Source organism: Dromiciops gliroides, chromosome 3, assembly GCF_019393635.1.
Source record: "Dromiciops gliroides isolate mDroGli1 chromosome 3, mDroGli1.pri, whole genome shotgun sequence".
NCBI classification, from domain to species: domain Eukaryota; kingdom Metazoa; phylum Chordata; class Mammalia; order Microbiotheria; family Microbiotheriidae; genus Dromiciops; species Dromiciops gliroides.
The window spans coordinates 617891699-617907508 of NC_057863.1; the positions used below are offsets into that span (position 1 = coordinate 617891699).

At 42.3% G+C, this 15810-nt stretch overlaps 1 protein-coding gene across 1 annotated transcript in view; it reads left to right on the forward strand.

The window, feature by feature from the left end:
- The window catches only part of PADI2 (peptidyl arginine deiminase 2), a 69514-nt gene extending 63778 nt beyond the window's left edge, over nucleotides 1-5736 (forward strand). The window contains exon 16 of the mRNA XM_043993292.1: nucleotides 5696-5736. Coding sequence (XP_043849227.1) covers nucleotides 5696-5704 — 9 coding nt within the window. The 3' untranslated portion in view covers nucleotides 5705-5736. The remainder of the gene's footprint in view (nucleotides 1-5695) is intronic.
- Nucleotides 5737-15810: the final 10074 nt, after the last annotated feature.

Consider the following 15810-nt stretch of genomic DNA (forward strand, 5'->3'; position numbering starts at 1 on the left):
TGTGAGCAGGACAAAAAGCAATTAAACTCCTCAGGAAGCCTCTGGATGATGAAAACTATTTGGGGGAGAAGCCTGCTGTGGTTCATGGTGCCTCTGACTAACAAATAAAATCAAAGCAATGCAACACAAGAATATGTAATGAGTGAAATTTGTTCTTACTTTTAGCTGTCTTTACTGATGCCCCTACTCCATCCCAACTGAAATCTCCCTTGTATCAAAGAAAAACAGTTATGCAAAACTAATGAAAACAGTAGCTGTGTCCATGTATGCAGCATTCTATACCCATAGGCCCCCACCTCTCTTCTGAGCAAAGAGAGGACATTCATTCTTTGGATGCTTCCTCTGCAAAAATAAAGATACCACAGCCCAAGCAGCCCAGGACCTAGAGCAAGGGGGGTGCTGGGATGATGAGAAGACCCCTTTGCAAAGTGTGACTTGGGGGTCTAGAATTCAACAGTCCGAGAATTTATCAAGTACTTACTATATGCAAGTTTGGATTCTCCACAAAAGTGAAATAAACTCACTTGTGACTGCTGAATGGTCAACTCCCTAGTATTCCTGTGAGTCCCTCTTTCACACACACACACACACACACACACACACACCCCTCACAAATAATCCTCTGAATATATAAAATCCTCCAGGAGTGATTTGAATCAAGGGAAGAACTCAGCTTTTGATAAGAACTGTTGAGAAAACTGAAAAGCAAGTTGGCAGATTTTAGATTTAGATGTTAATCTTACACCATGTACCATAATAAGTTCAGAATAGATACAAGAGACCTGAAAGGCCAGATTATTGAGAAATGATAGGAGGTACTTTTCACAACTGTGAACAAAGTGAACATTCTTAATTAAACAAGGTACAGATAGAGGAAATTGTAAAAGATGAAACTCAATGGGCAACGATGTGGTGCAGTAGATAAAGCACTGGCCCTGGATTCAGGAGGACCTGAGTTCAAATCCAACCTCAGACATTTGATACTTACTAGCTATGTGTCCCTGGGCAAGTCACTTAACCCTCATTGCCCTGCAAAAAAAAAAAATGAAATTCAAGAGCTTTTGCACAAAAAAATGGTAAAGATAGAAGGAGAAATATATATTAAAGCAACTCTGCAGTTACACCTCCCACCCATCAGAGATGACACAAAAGGAAAATGGCAAATGTTAGAGGAACTACAAGAAAACAGGAACATTAATGCACGGCCAGTGGAGCTCTGAAATGATACAGTCATTACGCAGTTCCTACAATGTTTCTTAGAGGAGAAGACAGCCATGGATAAGAGAATGAACCCAAACCTCAATGAGCCCTGGCTTTCTGGAAGACCTGAACCTTGAGGGAGATATCCAGACAGGACCTAGCTTAGGTAAAAACCAAGTAAATGTTCATCTGTCTCAAAAAATATTTCAGAGTTTTTTTCATAGGGTTTTACAGACCACCCTCCTGGAAGAAGAAAATAGTAGTTAGGGCTTACTGTTTCATGTTTTGTCTATGTCAGTGTGCATTTCTGAAATAGCCTGCTAAATAGTATACTGGCCCAAGTGCAAATCCTGCCCACAACACTTTTTAGCTGTGTGACACTGGGCAAATTCTTTGACCTCTTTCAACCTCAGTCATCTGTAAAGTAGGACAGATAGGTGGTACAGTGGTTAGAGTGCTGGGCCTGGAGACAGGAAGACTCACCTTTCTGAGTTCAAATCCACCTTCAGACACTTACTAGCTGTGACCCTGTGCAAGTTACTTAACCCTGTTTGCCTCAGTTTCCTCATCTTTAAAATGAGCTGAACAAGGAAATGGCAAAGCACTCCAGTATCTCTGCCAAGAAAACCCCTGAAATGATGGAATAACACAGTGGGAATAATAATAACTCTTACCTCACAGGGTGGTTGCGAAGGAGCAAATGAGGTAACATACATTAAATGCATACCTTAGAGTGATATAAAAATGCTATTATAATTATAATTATCATCATCCTCATCACCAGGGTTCTTGCTGTTGACTATTTAGCACCCACCTTTCAGGGATGTTGGGAGGAACGGTTTAAATGAAGCAGTTTACAGACCTTGAAGTGCTAGAGAAATGTTACCTCTTGTTATTTTGTTTCAAGCATTTCTTTTGTAGTGGAGGAAATCTGTAGTTGTCCTGTGCCCCATGGGACAAAAGCCCTTTGTCTGGCATTTGAAGCCCTTCACAGCTCCCTGTACCTTGCCACTCTTGTTACATCTTATTCCCCTCCCAGGTACTCTTCAATCCATTGACACTGACCTCCTTTGCTATTCTCCTAAAATGCTCATCTCCCACCTCTAGGCATTTTCTTGAGCCCCATACCTGGGGCTCATCTAAAGTCCTATTTTCTAGAGGAAGCCTTTACCAGTCCTTAATCTCACTGCTTTTCATTGAAGAGTATGTACTATTTATCATACACAGGGAGTTATGATATCGATGTAATATATACTGTCTCTATATACATACACACACACACACACATACATATATATGATACAAGATATATGTAATATAGGAGCAGCTAAGTGGCACAGTAGATAGAACTCTGAGCCTGAAGTCAGGAAAACCTGAGTTCAAATTCAGATTCAGACACTAGCTATATGACTCTAGGCAAGTCACTTTAATCCCTGTTTGCCTCAGTTTCCTCATCTGTCAAATGAGCAGGGAAACGGGAATGGCAAACCATTCTAGCATATTTGCCAAGAAAACCCCAAATAGGGTCACAAAGAATTGGACACTACTGAAATGACACAACAAATAGATGTAACCTATAAAGATATATATATATGTGTGTGTGTGTGTGTATGTGTGTATATATATGTATATATCTATATATATATAGATAGATAGATAAATATACACACATATACATATAGGGCAGTTAGGTGGCACAGTAGGAAGAACATCAGACTTGGAGTCAGGAACGTGATTGAAAAATGGCAGAACAACAATATATACAGAGATAAGATATGATATCAAGGTAACTATAAAGTAACTCCAAATACATGTGTAAGATATGTTATAATATAGATTCATATATAAGGTTTCTATATAGACATATATGATATAATATAGACGTACTATATAATGTGTCTCTATATACACACATGTATAATATACATCCCTATCTTGCTTGTACACAGTTGTTTCCATGTTCTCTCCCCGATCCGGATGTAAATCCTTGAGAGTCAGAACATTTTTGCCTTTCTTTGTGTTCCCACTGATTAGCTACAGTACTGGGCACATAACAGGCACCTAATAAATACATTTGACTGACCTTGTATCTCTCCTTTGTTCCTCGAATACCATTCTAGAAGGGATGCTGCCGATAATCCCTATTGGGGAGACCCTGGACTAGCTGTGCCTAAGATTTTCTCTAGAGATTTTCCTCACAGTTCTACCCTGAGGAAGGGGAAACAACAAGTGAACAAACAGAAATTTGCCCCTGCAGCCTTCCTCTGAGGATTGGCCCAGTCTTTGTGAGTCCTAACCAGGGCGCCCCAAGTGGGAGACACTCCCTGGCCCCTGGAGGTTTTTGCTGTACCTCCTCACTTAGTTTCTGGCTCATTACCAATGAGGGGTTACCTCCACTGACATTTCTGCTGATAATAACTGTGAGCACATAAGCCTCGCGCTTTGTCGGGGAGGGTGTGATTGTGTGTGTGTGAATGCCCATATAGACCATGACATATCCTCACCCATCCACAAGCACACACACACACGATGAAATCGGCTGCTAACTCAAGAGCATGCTGATGTGCCGGTCCCTTCTTCTAGACTGGGACATTAGCCAGATCGGGGTCAAGAAGCATGTGGCAGTGTCGCTAAGGGGAGGCTGTTCTGAAGAGCTCTGTGGCTCTGCAGAAGGGTGGGGGGAGGGCATGACAACTGACCTAAGGGGTCTGAACAGCTTCCTAAAACCCAGCAGCTGGGTTTTAGCCTGAAGGAATACTGCCTCATCTGGGGCTATGGCACTTGATGACTCCTGGCTCCAGGAGATCCATCCAGGCTACTGCTATAATTGGAGACCCCAGGGTGTGAGGTCTATCTCCACTTAACCCTGCTTCTAACCCACTCAAAGAGTCACTTTAGACTCTACATATATTTGAAAAAGTCTAATCTTGCCATAGTACATTTTGCCTATGGCAAAATTGGTATTTGATGTATGTGTCAGAACTCTGATGGGAGGTTTTCAAAGGCTACCCTGAGTTTTAATGGAGTTGCCAAGTCCTAGCGAATTCTGGCTTGTACAAAAAATGCTTAAAGATGTCTTAGCCTAGTGGGGAAGACTTAGGAAACCCATAGAATCCTAGGTCATGGGGCTAGAAAGGACCTGCAGAATCACCTGGTCCAGCAGAGAGGTTAGGGCTGGACAAAGAGATTCGAGAATCATCAGCATAGAGATGATGGTTGAGACCAAAGGCGCTGATGAGATCGGCCAGTGAAGCAGCGTAGAGGAAGAAGGGAAGGGGGCCGAGGACAGCCTCAGGGGACAGCCACTGTTAGTGCCCTGGAAGAAGATGAGCAAAAGAAGACTAAGTCAGACAGGTAAGAGAAGGACCAGGAAAGAAAGAGCTGTATGAACAGAACCTAGAAAGAAAAGAAAATACCAAGGAGAAAAGGGTGTTAATCATGTCAAGGTCTGCAGAGAGGTCAAGAAACAGAGACCAAGACCATTAGACTTAGCAATTAAAAGATCATTGGTGGGGCAGCTAGGTGGATAAAGCAACGGCCTGGATTCAGGAGGACCTGAATTCAAATCTGGCCTCAAACACTTGACACTTACTCACTGTGTGACCCTGGGCAAGTCAACTTAACCCTCATTGCCCCGCAAAAAAAAAAAAAAATCACTGGTAACTTAGGAGAACCTTCCCTTGAAGTCCCAGAATCATTTAAGGCTCAACAGCTGTTAAGACAACTATTGGGCCTCTCAGGCTCTCTATCTGGAGAAGCAGAGCTGTGCCCCACTTTCAATCCATGAGCCTGAGATGAGAGAAGGGGAAGGGTCTTGAATGCTCCTTTCTCCTTTCCTTGTTACAAGCCTCAGATGCATAGCCAATCCAATAGAGGCAGCTAGGCAATGGATAGAGCACTGGATCTGGAGTCAGGAAGACCTAGTTTCAAATCTTGCCTCAGACTTGTACCAGCTACTTGACCTAAGGGTAAGTCACTTCACCTCTGTCTGACACAATTTTCTCATCTGTAAAATGGGGATAATAATAGCACTTGCCTCCTAGGGTTGTTGTGAGGATAAAATGAAATGATATTTGTAAAGTGCTTTGCAAACTTTAAAATGATATAGTATAGAGAGATAGATATATACATTTATATGAATATATATATATATATATATATACTAGCTAACAAAATTAATGAGGGCTTACTATTTACTCTGCCCAGTACTAAACACTAATGGATAAAAAGAAAGAGGACAACAGTCACTGCCCTCAGGGAGCTCATATTCTGATAGGAGATACATTATGCAAACAGCTATCTGCCTATGTACCTATGGCTTAAGGTTGGAGTTCTTAATGTGGGGTCCATGAATCACCCATTTCAGGGGGTTTATGAACTTGGAGAGAAAAAAAGTCTTTATTTTCACTAACTTTTGGCTTCCTTTATAACCCTTTGTATTTTATTTTATTTTATTTATTTAAAAACATAATTCTGAATACTATTGTGCTATAAGAAACAATGAGCAGGAGGAGTTCAGAGAAACCTGGAGGGTCTTGCATGGGCTGATGATGAGTGAGATGAGCAGAACTAGATGTTACACAGTAACATCAACATTGAGTGTTGATCTACGGTGATGGACTATATTCTTCTCACCAATGCAATGGCACAGAAGAGTTCCAGGGAACTCATGATGGAAGAGGATCTCCAAATCCAGGGGAAAAAAAAAAGAACTGCGGAGTATAGATGCTAAATGAACCATACTATTTCTTTTGTTTTTGATGCTGTTGTTTTTTTTTTCTATTTTGAGGTTTTCCATCATTGCTCTGGGTTTTTTTCTCTTATAACATGACTAATGCAGAAATAGGATTAATGTTATTATGTGTATATATATATATATATATATATATATATATATATAACCTATATCAGATTACCTGCTGTCTAGGGGAGGGGGGAGGGAGGGGAGGGAGGGGAGGGAGGGAGAAAAATCTGAAATTGTAAAGCTTGTATAAACAAAGGTTGAGAACTATCTTTACATGTAACGGAAAAAAATAAACATAACATAAACGGAAAAAAATAAAATACTTTATTAATTTTTTTAAAACCACATAATTCTGAGAAGGGGTCCATACGCTTCACCAGACCCTGACCAAGGGCCCCTTCCTTTCCCTTCCCTTCCCTTCCTCAAAAAGGCAAAGAACACCTGCCTGGCTTTAGGTTTTTTCCTCATCAGTCCAAAGAATCTGGTGCAAATCTAAAAATGCAAAGAAGTAAAGTTTGTATTTTATTTCATTAAGAACTATGAGATCAGCTGTGTGACCCTGGGCAAGTCACTTAACCCTCATTGCCCTGTAAAAATTGAAAAAAAATTTTAAAGAAAAAAAAAGAACTATGAGATCACAACATAGTGTCTAAATCTATTAGTGCAGTGCGAAGTGGACAGAGAATTTGATCAGCACAATGACCTGGTGAAACATGCTATTCACTTCCTTATAGAAAGGGTTTTTTTTTTTCAATTAGGACTGGAGGGAACAAAAGGAGGTAGATTAGATTTATGCTAATTAAAAAATAAAATAGAACAAAAAGAAACAGAAAGAAGAGAGAAGAAACAGAGATGGAGGGAGAAGAGAGAGAGAGAAGGAGGAGAAGAAGAAGAAGGACTAGGAGGAGGACAAGGAGGAAAGAAAGAAAGAAAGAAAGAAAGAAAGGAACGAAGGAACGAAGGAAGGAAGGAAGAAAGAAAGAAAGAAAGAAAGAAAGAAAGAAAGAAAGAAAGAAAGAAAGAAAGAAAGAAAGAAAGAAAGAAAGAAAGAAAGAAAGAAAGAAAGAAATTAAGGAAGGAAGGAAGGAAAGAAGGAAGGAAGGAAGGAAAAAAGGAAGAAAGAAAGAAAGAAAGAAAGAAAGAAAGAAAGAAAGAAAGAAAGAAAGAAAGAAAGAAAGAAAGAGGAAGGAAGGAAGAGTAATACTCCTAAGGGGTGGGAACCAGATATAAAAAGTAGAGGTCATATCTTCATAATTTTTTTTTTTGTGGGGCAATGGGGGTTAAGTGACTTGCCCAGGGTCACACAGCTAGTAAGTGTCAAGTGTCTGAGGCCGGATTTGAACTCAGGTACTCCTGAATCCAGGGCCGGTGCTTTATCCACTGTGCTATCTAGCCGTCCCCCATATCTTCATAATTGATCAACATTCTTTTTCCATTTCTTAGACTACACTGAGCCCAGGAATCAAAGGCAAATCCACATGTGAAAAGAATGGCCAAGGAAAGCAACCAATCCTTGGAATGTTCAGACTGAAACCGACTCAGGTGTTTTTGTGCTTTTGGCACCACCTTGTGGCCCAACAAGATAGTACACAGCGAGCTCATTTAAACCTCTCTGTAACAGCTGTCTCCCTCTATGATCCAAGGAGGCATTGCTGAGCCACTTAAACTGGGATGTTGATGCATAGGGATGAGGGTTCTGAAATATTGTGGGTATAAGGGTGTGTGCTTTGTGTAGAAGACAGTGAGACTAAACTGGTAGAATGAGAAATCTATGCTGTCTCTACTTCTTCATGCTTCACTCTTTATGGCTTTTCAACAACTTTTGACTTAAATGTCTTATTGAAACTGCTCTCTGGTGTGGCTAGGTGGTGCAGGGAATAAAGCACTGGCCCTGGATGCAGGAGTACCTGAGTTCAAATCCGGCCTCAGACACTTGACACTTACTAGCTGTGTGACCCTGGGCAAGTCACTTAACCCCCACTGCCCTGCAACAAAAACAAAAACAAAAAACACCTGCTCTCTCCGAGGTCACTAGTGATCTCTTTAATCACCAAATACAATGAATGGGTTTTTCTCAATCCTCATCCTCTGTGACCCCTCTGCAGGCTTTGACATTGCTGAGAATACCCCTTCTTCTGGATAATTTCTCATTTCTTTGTTCATCATTTTCCTCCTGTCCCCTAATAATGCATGTCTCTCCCCAGGGCTCTGTTCTATGACCTCTTTTGTTCAAAGCGTGTCTCTTCCTTGCACACAAAAAACAAACAAACAAAAACATCAATGATTCCCTGTTGCCAAGAGATTTAAATCTGATTATATTGGTCTGACATTTAATCTCCAACCTACCTACCTTTTTTAGTTTTATTTCATGCTACTTACCTCTACACACTCTATGTTCTGACCTTGCTAGCCAATCTCTGATCTCCTTCACTTACCCACATTCATGCATTTGCTTGAGCCATCACCCCCACTTAGGATATTCTCCCTCCACATCTCCACCCTTGGGAATCCTTTTCTTTCAAAGCCCAGTTCAGATAATACCTCTTCCATGAAGCCCTTCCTGTCCCTGAAGATGAAAGTGTTCTCTCCCTCCTATAAAGTTTCCTGGATCTCTTCATCTACATCTCTCCTTTGCCTCATCACATTCTACCTTTTAATCTATTTATTTTGGTTTTTGGTTTTTGGGGGTTTTTTTAGTGAGGCAATTGGGGTTAAGTGACTTGCCCAGGGTCACACAGCTAGTAAGTTGTCAAGTGTCTGAGGCCGGATGAACTTAGGTCCTCCTGACTCCAGGGCCGGTGCTCTATCCACTGCGCCACCTAGCTGCCCCTAATCTATTTATTTATACACACATCTATCCCTCCCAACAGACCATAACCTCTGATCACAGGGACTGTGTCCATTTTCACTTTTATATCTCCCAGACCTAACCAAGCACATTGTATATGTTAAGTGCTTAACAAATGATGCCTGAATTCAAGAAAAAATTAAAAAGATAGATAAGGATTTAGTCTGGTTATTTTCCCCAGGAAGCTGTGAGTCAGTGGGGCAGGAGATGAGACTGCCAAAACCTACCACACACTATAGCAACATCGACTCTCTGGAGTCCAGAAATAAAGGGAAGAGACAGCAGCAGATGACTTAGTTCCCACTGGACTCAGCTCTCTTAATCTCCTTGAGCTGGAGGACTAATGTGATGACAGGGAGTGCTGAGCCCATTGATACCAATAACCCTTCCCCCTGGCGGTAAGTCAGGTTCTCACAAATGCTCTTCAGACTGAGATGACATTTTTATTTTCAAGTTGAGATTGACAAAATAAATGCGCATGTGTTTGAGGCACAATTAAGTGGTGGAAGTGGCTGTTAGAATGAGAAAAGGGGGGAAAGATGATGGAAAAAACCATGGGAGGTGCCCCTCTTTCCTTCCCCAAAAGGCATTTATTAAGTACCTGTCATGTGCAAGGCACTCTATTGGATGATGGGAATATAAGAAGTTCTAAACGTACTTTCCCATGCTCTTTTTTTTTTAGTGAGGCAATTGGGGTCAAGTGACTCGCCCAGGGTCACACAGCTAATAAGTGTCAAGTGTCTGAGACCGAATTTGAACTCAGGTCCTCCTGAATCCAGGGCCGGTGCTTTATCCACTGCACCACCTAGCTGCCCCTAAACATACTTTCCAAAAGCAGGTCAAAGCCCCACAGTACAGCTGGCTACATCGCCTTCAAGGGTTGTAAAGTCTTTTTTTTTGTGGGGCAATGAGGGTTAAGTGACTTGTCCAGGGTCACACAGCTAGTAAGTGTCAAGTGTCTGAGGCCGAATTTGAACTCAGATACTCCTGAATCCAGGGCCGGTTTTGATCCAGTGGGCCACCTAGCTGCCCCTAAAGTCTTTATCATAGTGTCTGGCACTATATAAATGATGATGAAAATGATTCTTCAGTTACTGCTAGCAGTCTAAATCCTCATTCTAGTGTGGTCCCTCACTGTATTTCTCACCAGTCATTACTGCCCCAGTATCAATTAATGCCAATTAATGTCCATTGTTATTGTTGACTTGTTTTAGTTGTGTCATGACAACTCAACAATAACAATGGATATTAATGAGCCTATTAGGGGTTTCCTTAGCAAAGATCCTGGGGTAGGTCGGCATTTCCTTCTCCAGCTCATTTTACAGATGAGAAAACTGAGGCAAAGAGGGTGAAGCGACTTGCGCAGGGTCACAAATCTAGTGTCTGAGGCCGGATTTGAACTCATTAAGATGACTCTTCCTGACTCCAATACTCTTTCTACTCTTCTATCCAGGATATTTCTTGGATGATAATATCTAGCTATCATTTACATAGCACTTTGTTTCAGAAGGCAAGATGTTCGGCTTAAAGGCAGTCCCCAAAATCAGCCCCAGAGGACTCATAATGAAGCTAGCTATCATTTATATAGTACTTTAAAGTTTATATAATACTTTAAAACTAGTGTACATTAAACTTGTAGCACTTTAAAGTTTAAAGTTAATAAAGTTAAAGTACTTTGCACTTCAAAGCACTTTATAAATATTATCTCATTTGATCCTCTTCAACAACCCTGAGAAGTAGTTGCTATTTTAATCCCTCTCTTACAAAAGAGGAAACTGAGACAAACAGAGGTTATATCACTTGACCAGGATCATAAGTAGCTGAGGTCAAATTTGAACTCAGGTTTTCCTGACTCCAGGCCAGGTGCTCTATCCATTGTAGATAAGGCTTCTTATAGGAGTTGACACTTAGAGAGGCTAAGAATTCCAAAGGCAGAGATGAAGAAGGAGTGCACTCTATAGAGTATATCTTGGCTGAGGGATAGGTATGGATTCTGTCACCTTCTTCTCAACTTTGTTTCAGAAGGCAAGATGTTCGGCTTAAAGGCAGTCCCCAAAATCAGCCCCAGATGACTCATAATGAAGCTAGTTTCTTCCCCTCTCAGTGGAAGGGTGGGGACCATGGGCATGAAGTATTGCATATTCTAGGAGTGGTTTAACTGTTCTCCTTTGTGATAGGATGGTGACATCAATAAAAAGAAGAATAGGAAAAGAAATCTCACCCAACACGATGTCATGTTTTAACACATTTCAGCTGAAGGGAGAGAAGGAAGAAATTCAATTGGTGGCCTCTGGAGATCTGGACTGACTGCAAAGCAGGCCATTTGTCCGAGCCTGCAAGTATCAGAGCTCCCACACTGCATCGGGCTTGGGAGAAGCCCAGGAATGAGCTCATCTCTTTCTTTGGACACTTCACGAGGCAGACACTTGGCCCAGCGCCCATGACTAATGGGATCAACAGCGCCAGAGGGTCAGAGCTGTAAAAACCATCCAGCTGGCAGGCAGATAACTGTGAAATATGACAGACACATGTGGGCCCCATGAGCCGCTTTGTGGGTGCACCATAAGAAACCTGGGGCACTACAGCATTGTAATCCCCATTGGCTTATGATCTTTTCCATTTGGGGATTTTGTGGTTTCTTTTCCCTTAATCATACCTACAGGCAAAGGGTCACCACAGTCAGTTAAAAACCATGCTGGCCAGGTGCTGAATTTCAGCCAGGACTCGATGAAATACTGCTTAGAATTATTTAAGAGAAAAAGAAAAATCTATGGATGCAACCTCCCCCTACATCTTGTCTTTTCTTTTTCAGGCTAAACGATCCCTGAAGTTCTGTTGAGAACAAAAGCAACCAGAAGATCGTTTATTTAAAATAGCAAAAACTCAAGGGCAAAAAAAGGTTACAGCTGTCCTGCATGAGACACTCCACCTCCAACTGTGTCCCCAACCTCTGCTGGGGCCTCTCAGCTTATCATTCCCGGATGGGCAGTCCCAAAGTATCTGTAACCCCAGGACCAACACAGGCCGTCATCAAGTTACATTTGCCAGGCACTGTGCTAAGCACTGGGAAGACAAAGAGAGGCAAAAATGATCCCTACCCTCAAGGAGCTCACAATCTAATGGGAGAAGGCAACAGGCAAAGAACTATCTACAGGACATCACAGAGACAGGATAAATTGGGGGTAGTCTCAGAGAGATCAGGAAAAGCGAAAGGTGGAACTGTAGTTGAGACTTGAAGAAAGCCTGGGAAGAAAGGAGGTAAAGATGAAGAAGGAGGGAGTTCCAGATATGAGGGACAGCCAGTGAAAATACCTGACATCAGAAGATGATGAGTAGGGGTGGCTAGGTGGAGCAGTGGTTAGAGCACCAGCCCTGGAGTCAGGAGGATCTGAGTTCAAATCCAGCCTCAGACACTTACTAGCTGTGTGACCCTGGACAAGTCCCTTCACCCTGTTTGCCTCTGTTTCCTCATCCATAAAATGAGCTGGAGGGGAAAATAGCAAACTATTCTAGTAGCTTTGCCAAGAAAACTCCAAATGGGGTCACAAAGGGATGACAAGACTAAAATGACTCAACAACAAGAAAAATAGACAGCTCTATGGATCTGCTTCTTGCCCATTGGAATTGGGCTAGCAAGGAAGAGGAGGGAGAACAAGCATTTATTAAACACCTACTAAAGCACTGTGCTAAGCAATTTACAAATAGTATTTCACTTGAACAGTCCAGATGGTTCTCAGTAATAGAAAGAGCCTTGAAGATCACCAGAAAGTCTTTGCCATCCTTCCCTCTCTTACCCTGGCCCTGGATTAAGTCATAATTTGAGAGAAAGAAGTAAGAGATGCTGCCTCGGACAAAGGATTCGGCATATGCAGAGAAATGCTTTTCTTGGAAAGAAGGAAGATGGGAACCAGCCTGACAAATACATATATGTACTTCTGTATGATTTGAGTTAATAGGTCTAAAACATTTACATCCTGGGACCCCCACAAGGCTTTTTGTCACCTCAGAGACAGATAATTGCTGCAGTGGATAGAGTGATGGACCTGGAGTCAAGAAGACCTGAGCTCAAATTTGACCCCTAAAAGCTATATAACTCTTGGCAAGGCGCTTAACTTCTGTCTCAGTTTTCTCATCTGTAAAATGGGGGTAATAATAGCACCCAACATTCAGGGTGATTTTGAGGATAAAATTAAATATGTGTCAAGTGCTTTGGGAGCCTTAAGGCACTATATAAATGTTAGCTATAAAAGCAATAATAATTAGCTGGCCATCCACCAGGTCTGGAACACTCTCCCTCCTCCTCTCCACATCCTGGCTTCTTTCAAGTCCAAGCTAAAATCTCACCTTCCACAGGAGGTCTTTCCCTATTCCCTTAATTCTAATGCCTCCCCTCTGTGGACTAATTCCTATTTATCCTGTACATTGTTTGCTTAGTATTTATTTGTTTGCATGTTGTCTCCCCCATCGGACTGGAAGCTCCCTTGAGGGTAGGGACAGTCTTTTGCCTATATTTGTATCTCCAGCACTTAGCATAATGCCTGGTGTATAGATGGTGCTTAATAAATGTTTATTGGGGGCAGCTAGGTGGCATAGTGGATAGAGCACCGGCCCTGGAGTCAGGAGTACCTGAGTTCAAATCTGGCCTCAGACACTTGACACTTACTAGCTGTGTGACCCTAGGCAAGTCACTTAACCCCAATTGCCTCACCAAAAAAATAAAATTTTTTTTTAAAAATGTTTATTGACTGTTTTTCAGTCTCCATTTCTCTATAGAGTATATTCTTCATGATCCTTGTGAGCTTCAAAAGGATGGAAGAGTAATCAATCAGAAGTCTAAGTACCGAGTGCAGAGTCAGGGAGCCCCAGCAACCAAGAAAAGGGGGAAGCCAGGCTTGCCTGACCCAGCCCAGGAAAGAATCTACCCCACAATCAAGACATTGGATTCTGAAAAGAAAATAAGTGACTCATCCATGAGCACATGCAGAAGTGAACTTGGGGGTGAGAGAAATGGTCTTTTCTCAGTTATATTAAGAACCAATTACTATTGGGGGATCCAGGGGTTTTTTGTTTTGGTTGTTGTTGTTGTTGTTGGGTTCTTTTGTATTTCTTTTTCTGGGGCAATGGGGGTTAAGTGACTTGCCCAGGGTCACACAGCTAGTGTCAAGTGTCTGAGGCTGGACTTGAACTCAGGTCCTCCTGAATCCAGGGCTGATGCTTTATCTACTTCACCACCTAGCTGCCCCCCCCCTTGTTTTTAACCTTCCTATTTCTTCATTCTCTAAGGGGGGAAGGGGGGGTCAAATCTGCCTCTGAATAACAGAGCTGATGATGAGATCCGATTTGACATTCTCCTCAATCTTGTTCAGACCTCACTCAAGTGGAGAAGCTTCGTTTTGATTAAAGAGTAAAAAAAATCTGATCTAAGTGAATTCCAGCCCTTTGTATCCTGCTCAGGCTTGGGAGAAGAGGAAGGTTGTAGATCCTTTGTCTAGATTACCCTAAGGTGGGGGTGGTTTGGGAGTAAGAGTGACATAATCAAAAGTCATATTTCCCCTAGCCCCTCATTAGAATAGCTCCACTTCTCACTATAATTTTCATTCTCTCATTGTTAACCAGAGTTGATTGCTGACCAGCCTTTTATCGATTATTCACTAGTCATAATAAAATGATTCCTTACCCAGAAATTATGTCGCTCAAACTTTTCATAAATCACAGGGGGCAGGAAGGGGAAAGGGGAGAGGGTGAATACTTTGTCAAAACTGATTTAAGGTTTTTTGTGTTTATATATATTTTTGGGGGGGTGTGGGGCAATGAGGGTTAAGTGACTTGCCCAAGGTCACACAGTCAAGCGTCTGAGGCCAGATTTAAACTCAGGACCTCCTGAATCCAGGGCCAGTGCTTTATCCACTGTGCCACCTAGCTGCCCCAAAACTGATTTAAGTTTAAACCCATTCTACCAGATACTTACTGAGTGGATGTGCAGAGTGTGTCTGGGTTTAGGGGGATGTTTTTGTAATTCTGTCCTTGCTATATCTTCTTAGCAAATTTTGTTGTTGGTGAGTTAAGTCGTATCTGACTGAAAAGACCCCCTTTGGGGTTTTCTTGGTAGATTCTTAGAGTGGTTTGCCATTCCTTCCGCAATTCATTTTACAGATGAGAAAACTGAGGCATAGAGGGCAAAGTGATTTGCCCAGGGTCACACAGCTAGTGTCTGAGGACAGATTTGAACTCATGAGGATTACTCTTCCTGATTCCAAGCCCCATGTTCTAACCACTGAATCACCTGGCTGCCCATAGAGAGAGAGTAGGAGGGGATAAATAAATCTGGGAATCATCTGAAGGGGAATGACAATCTAACCAATGGGAGTGGGTCAGTGTCATCGAGAGAGTGTTGTTTGTCCTTCATTCTGGAAAAAGGAACTCCTCAGGAGGAGGATGTCTTGAATTGCAAGTGAATGATTTAAGTGAGGCAGGGCTGTGCAAAATCACCTCTCAGAGGGTATAGAGGGAGAGGAGAAGACTCAAAGCAGAGTCTATATATAGAGAGACCCCCAGTTAGGGGGTGTTGGGATGGAGGATGAGCCGCAAAAGAGACTGAGAAGGCAAAGTCAGACTAGAGAGAGAAGACCCAGGAGAGTGGGGGTATAAAAATTCAGAGAGGGGAGAATATCTTGGAAGAAAACATGATCGACAGCATCAAATCGCGTAAGAAGGTTAAGAAGAATGATGATTGGGGAAAAGATCATTGGCTGTCTCGAGAGAGCGTCGAGTCCAGGCTCAGACACTTACTAGCTGTGTGACCCTGGGCAAGTCGTTAACCTCAATTGCCTGCAAAGAGAAAAAGAGACATAGATTACAGGGGGGGTGGGGGGCGGATTATAGCATTCACAGCGGAAAAGACCTTGTAGCGAGGTAGAGGGTTATACTGAAAGAGGAGCATGAGGGACGCTCGGACCCGCCCCTCGGGTAGACCTAAGTCCACGCCCCGCCCCCTGGGCTTTGAGCACGCCTTTAGACC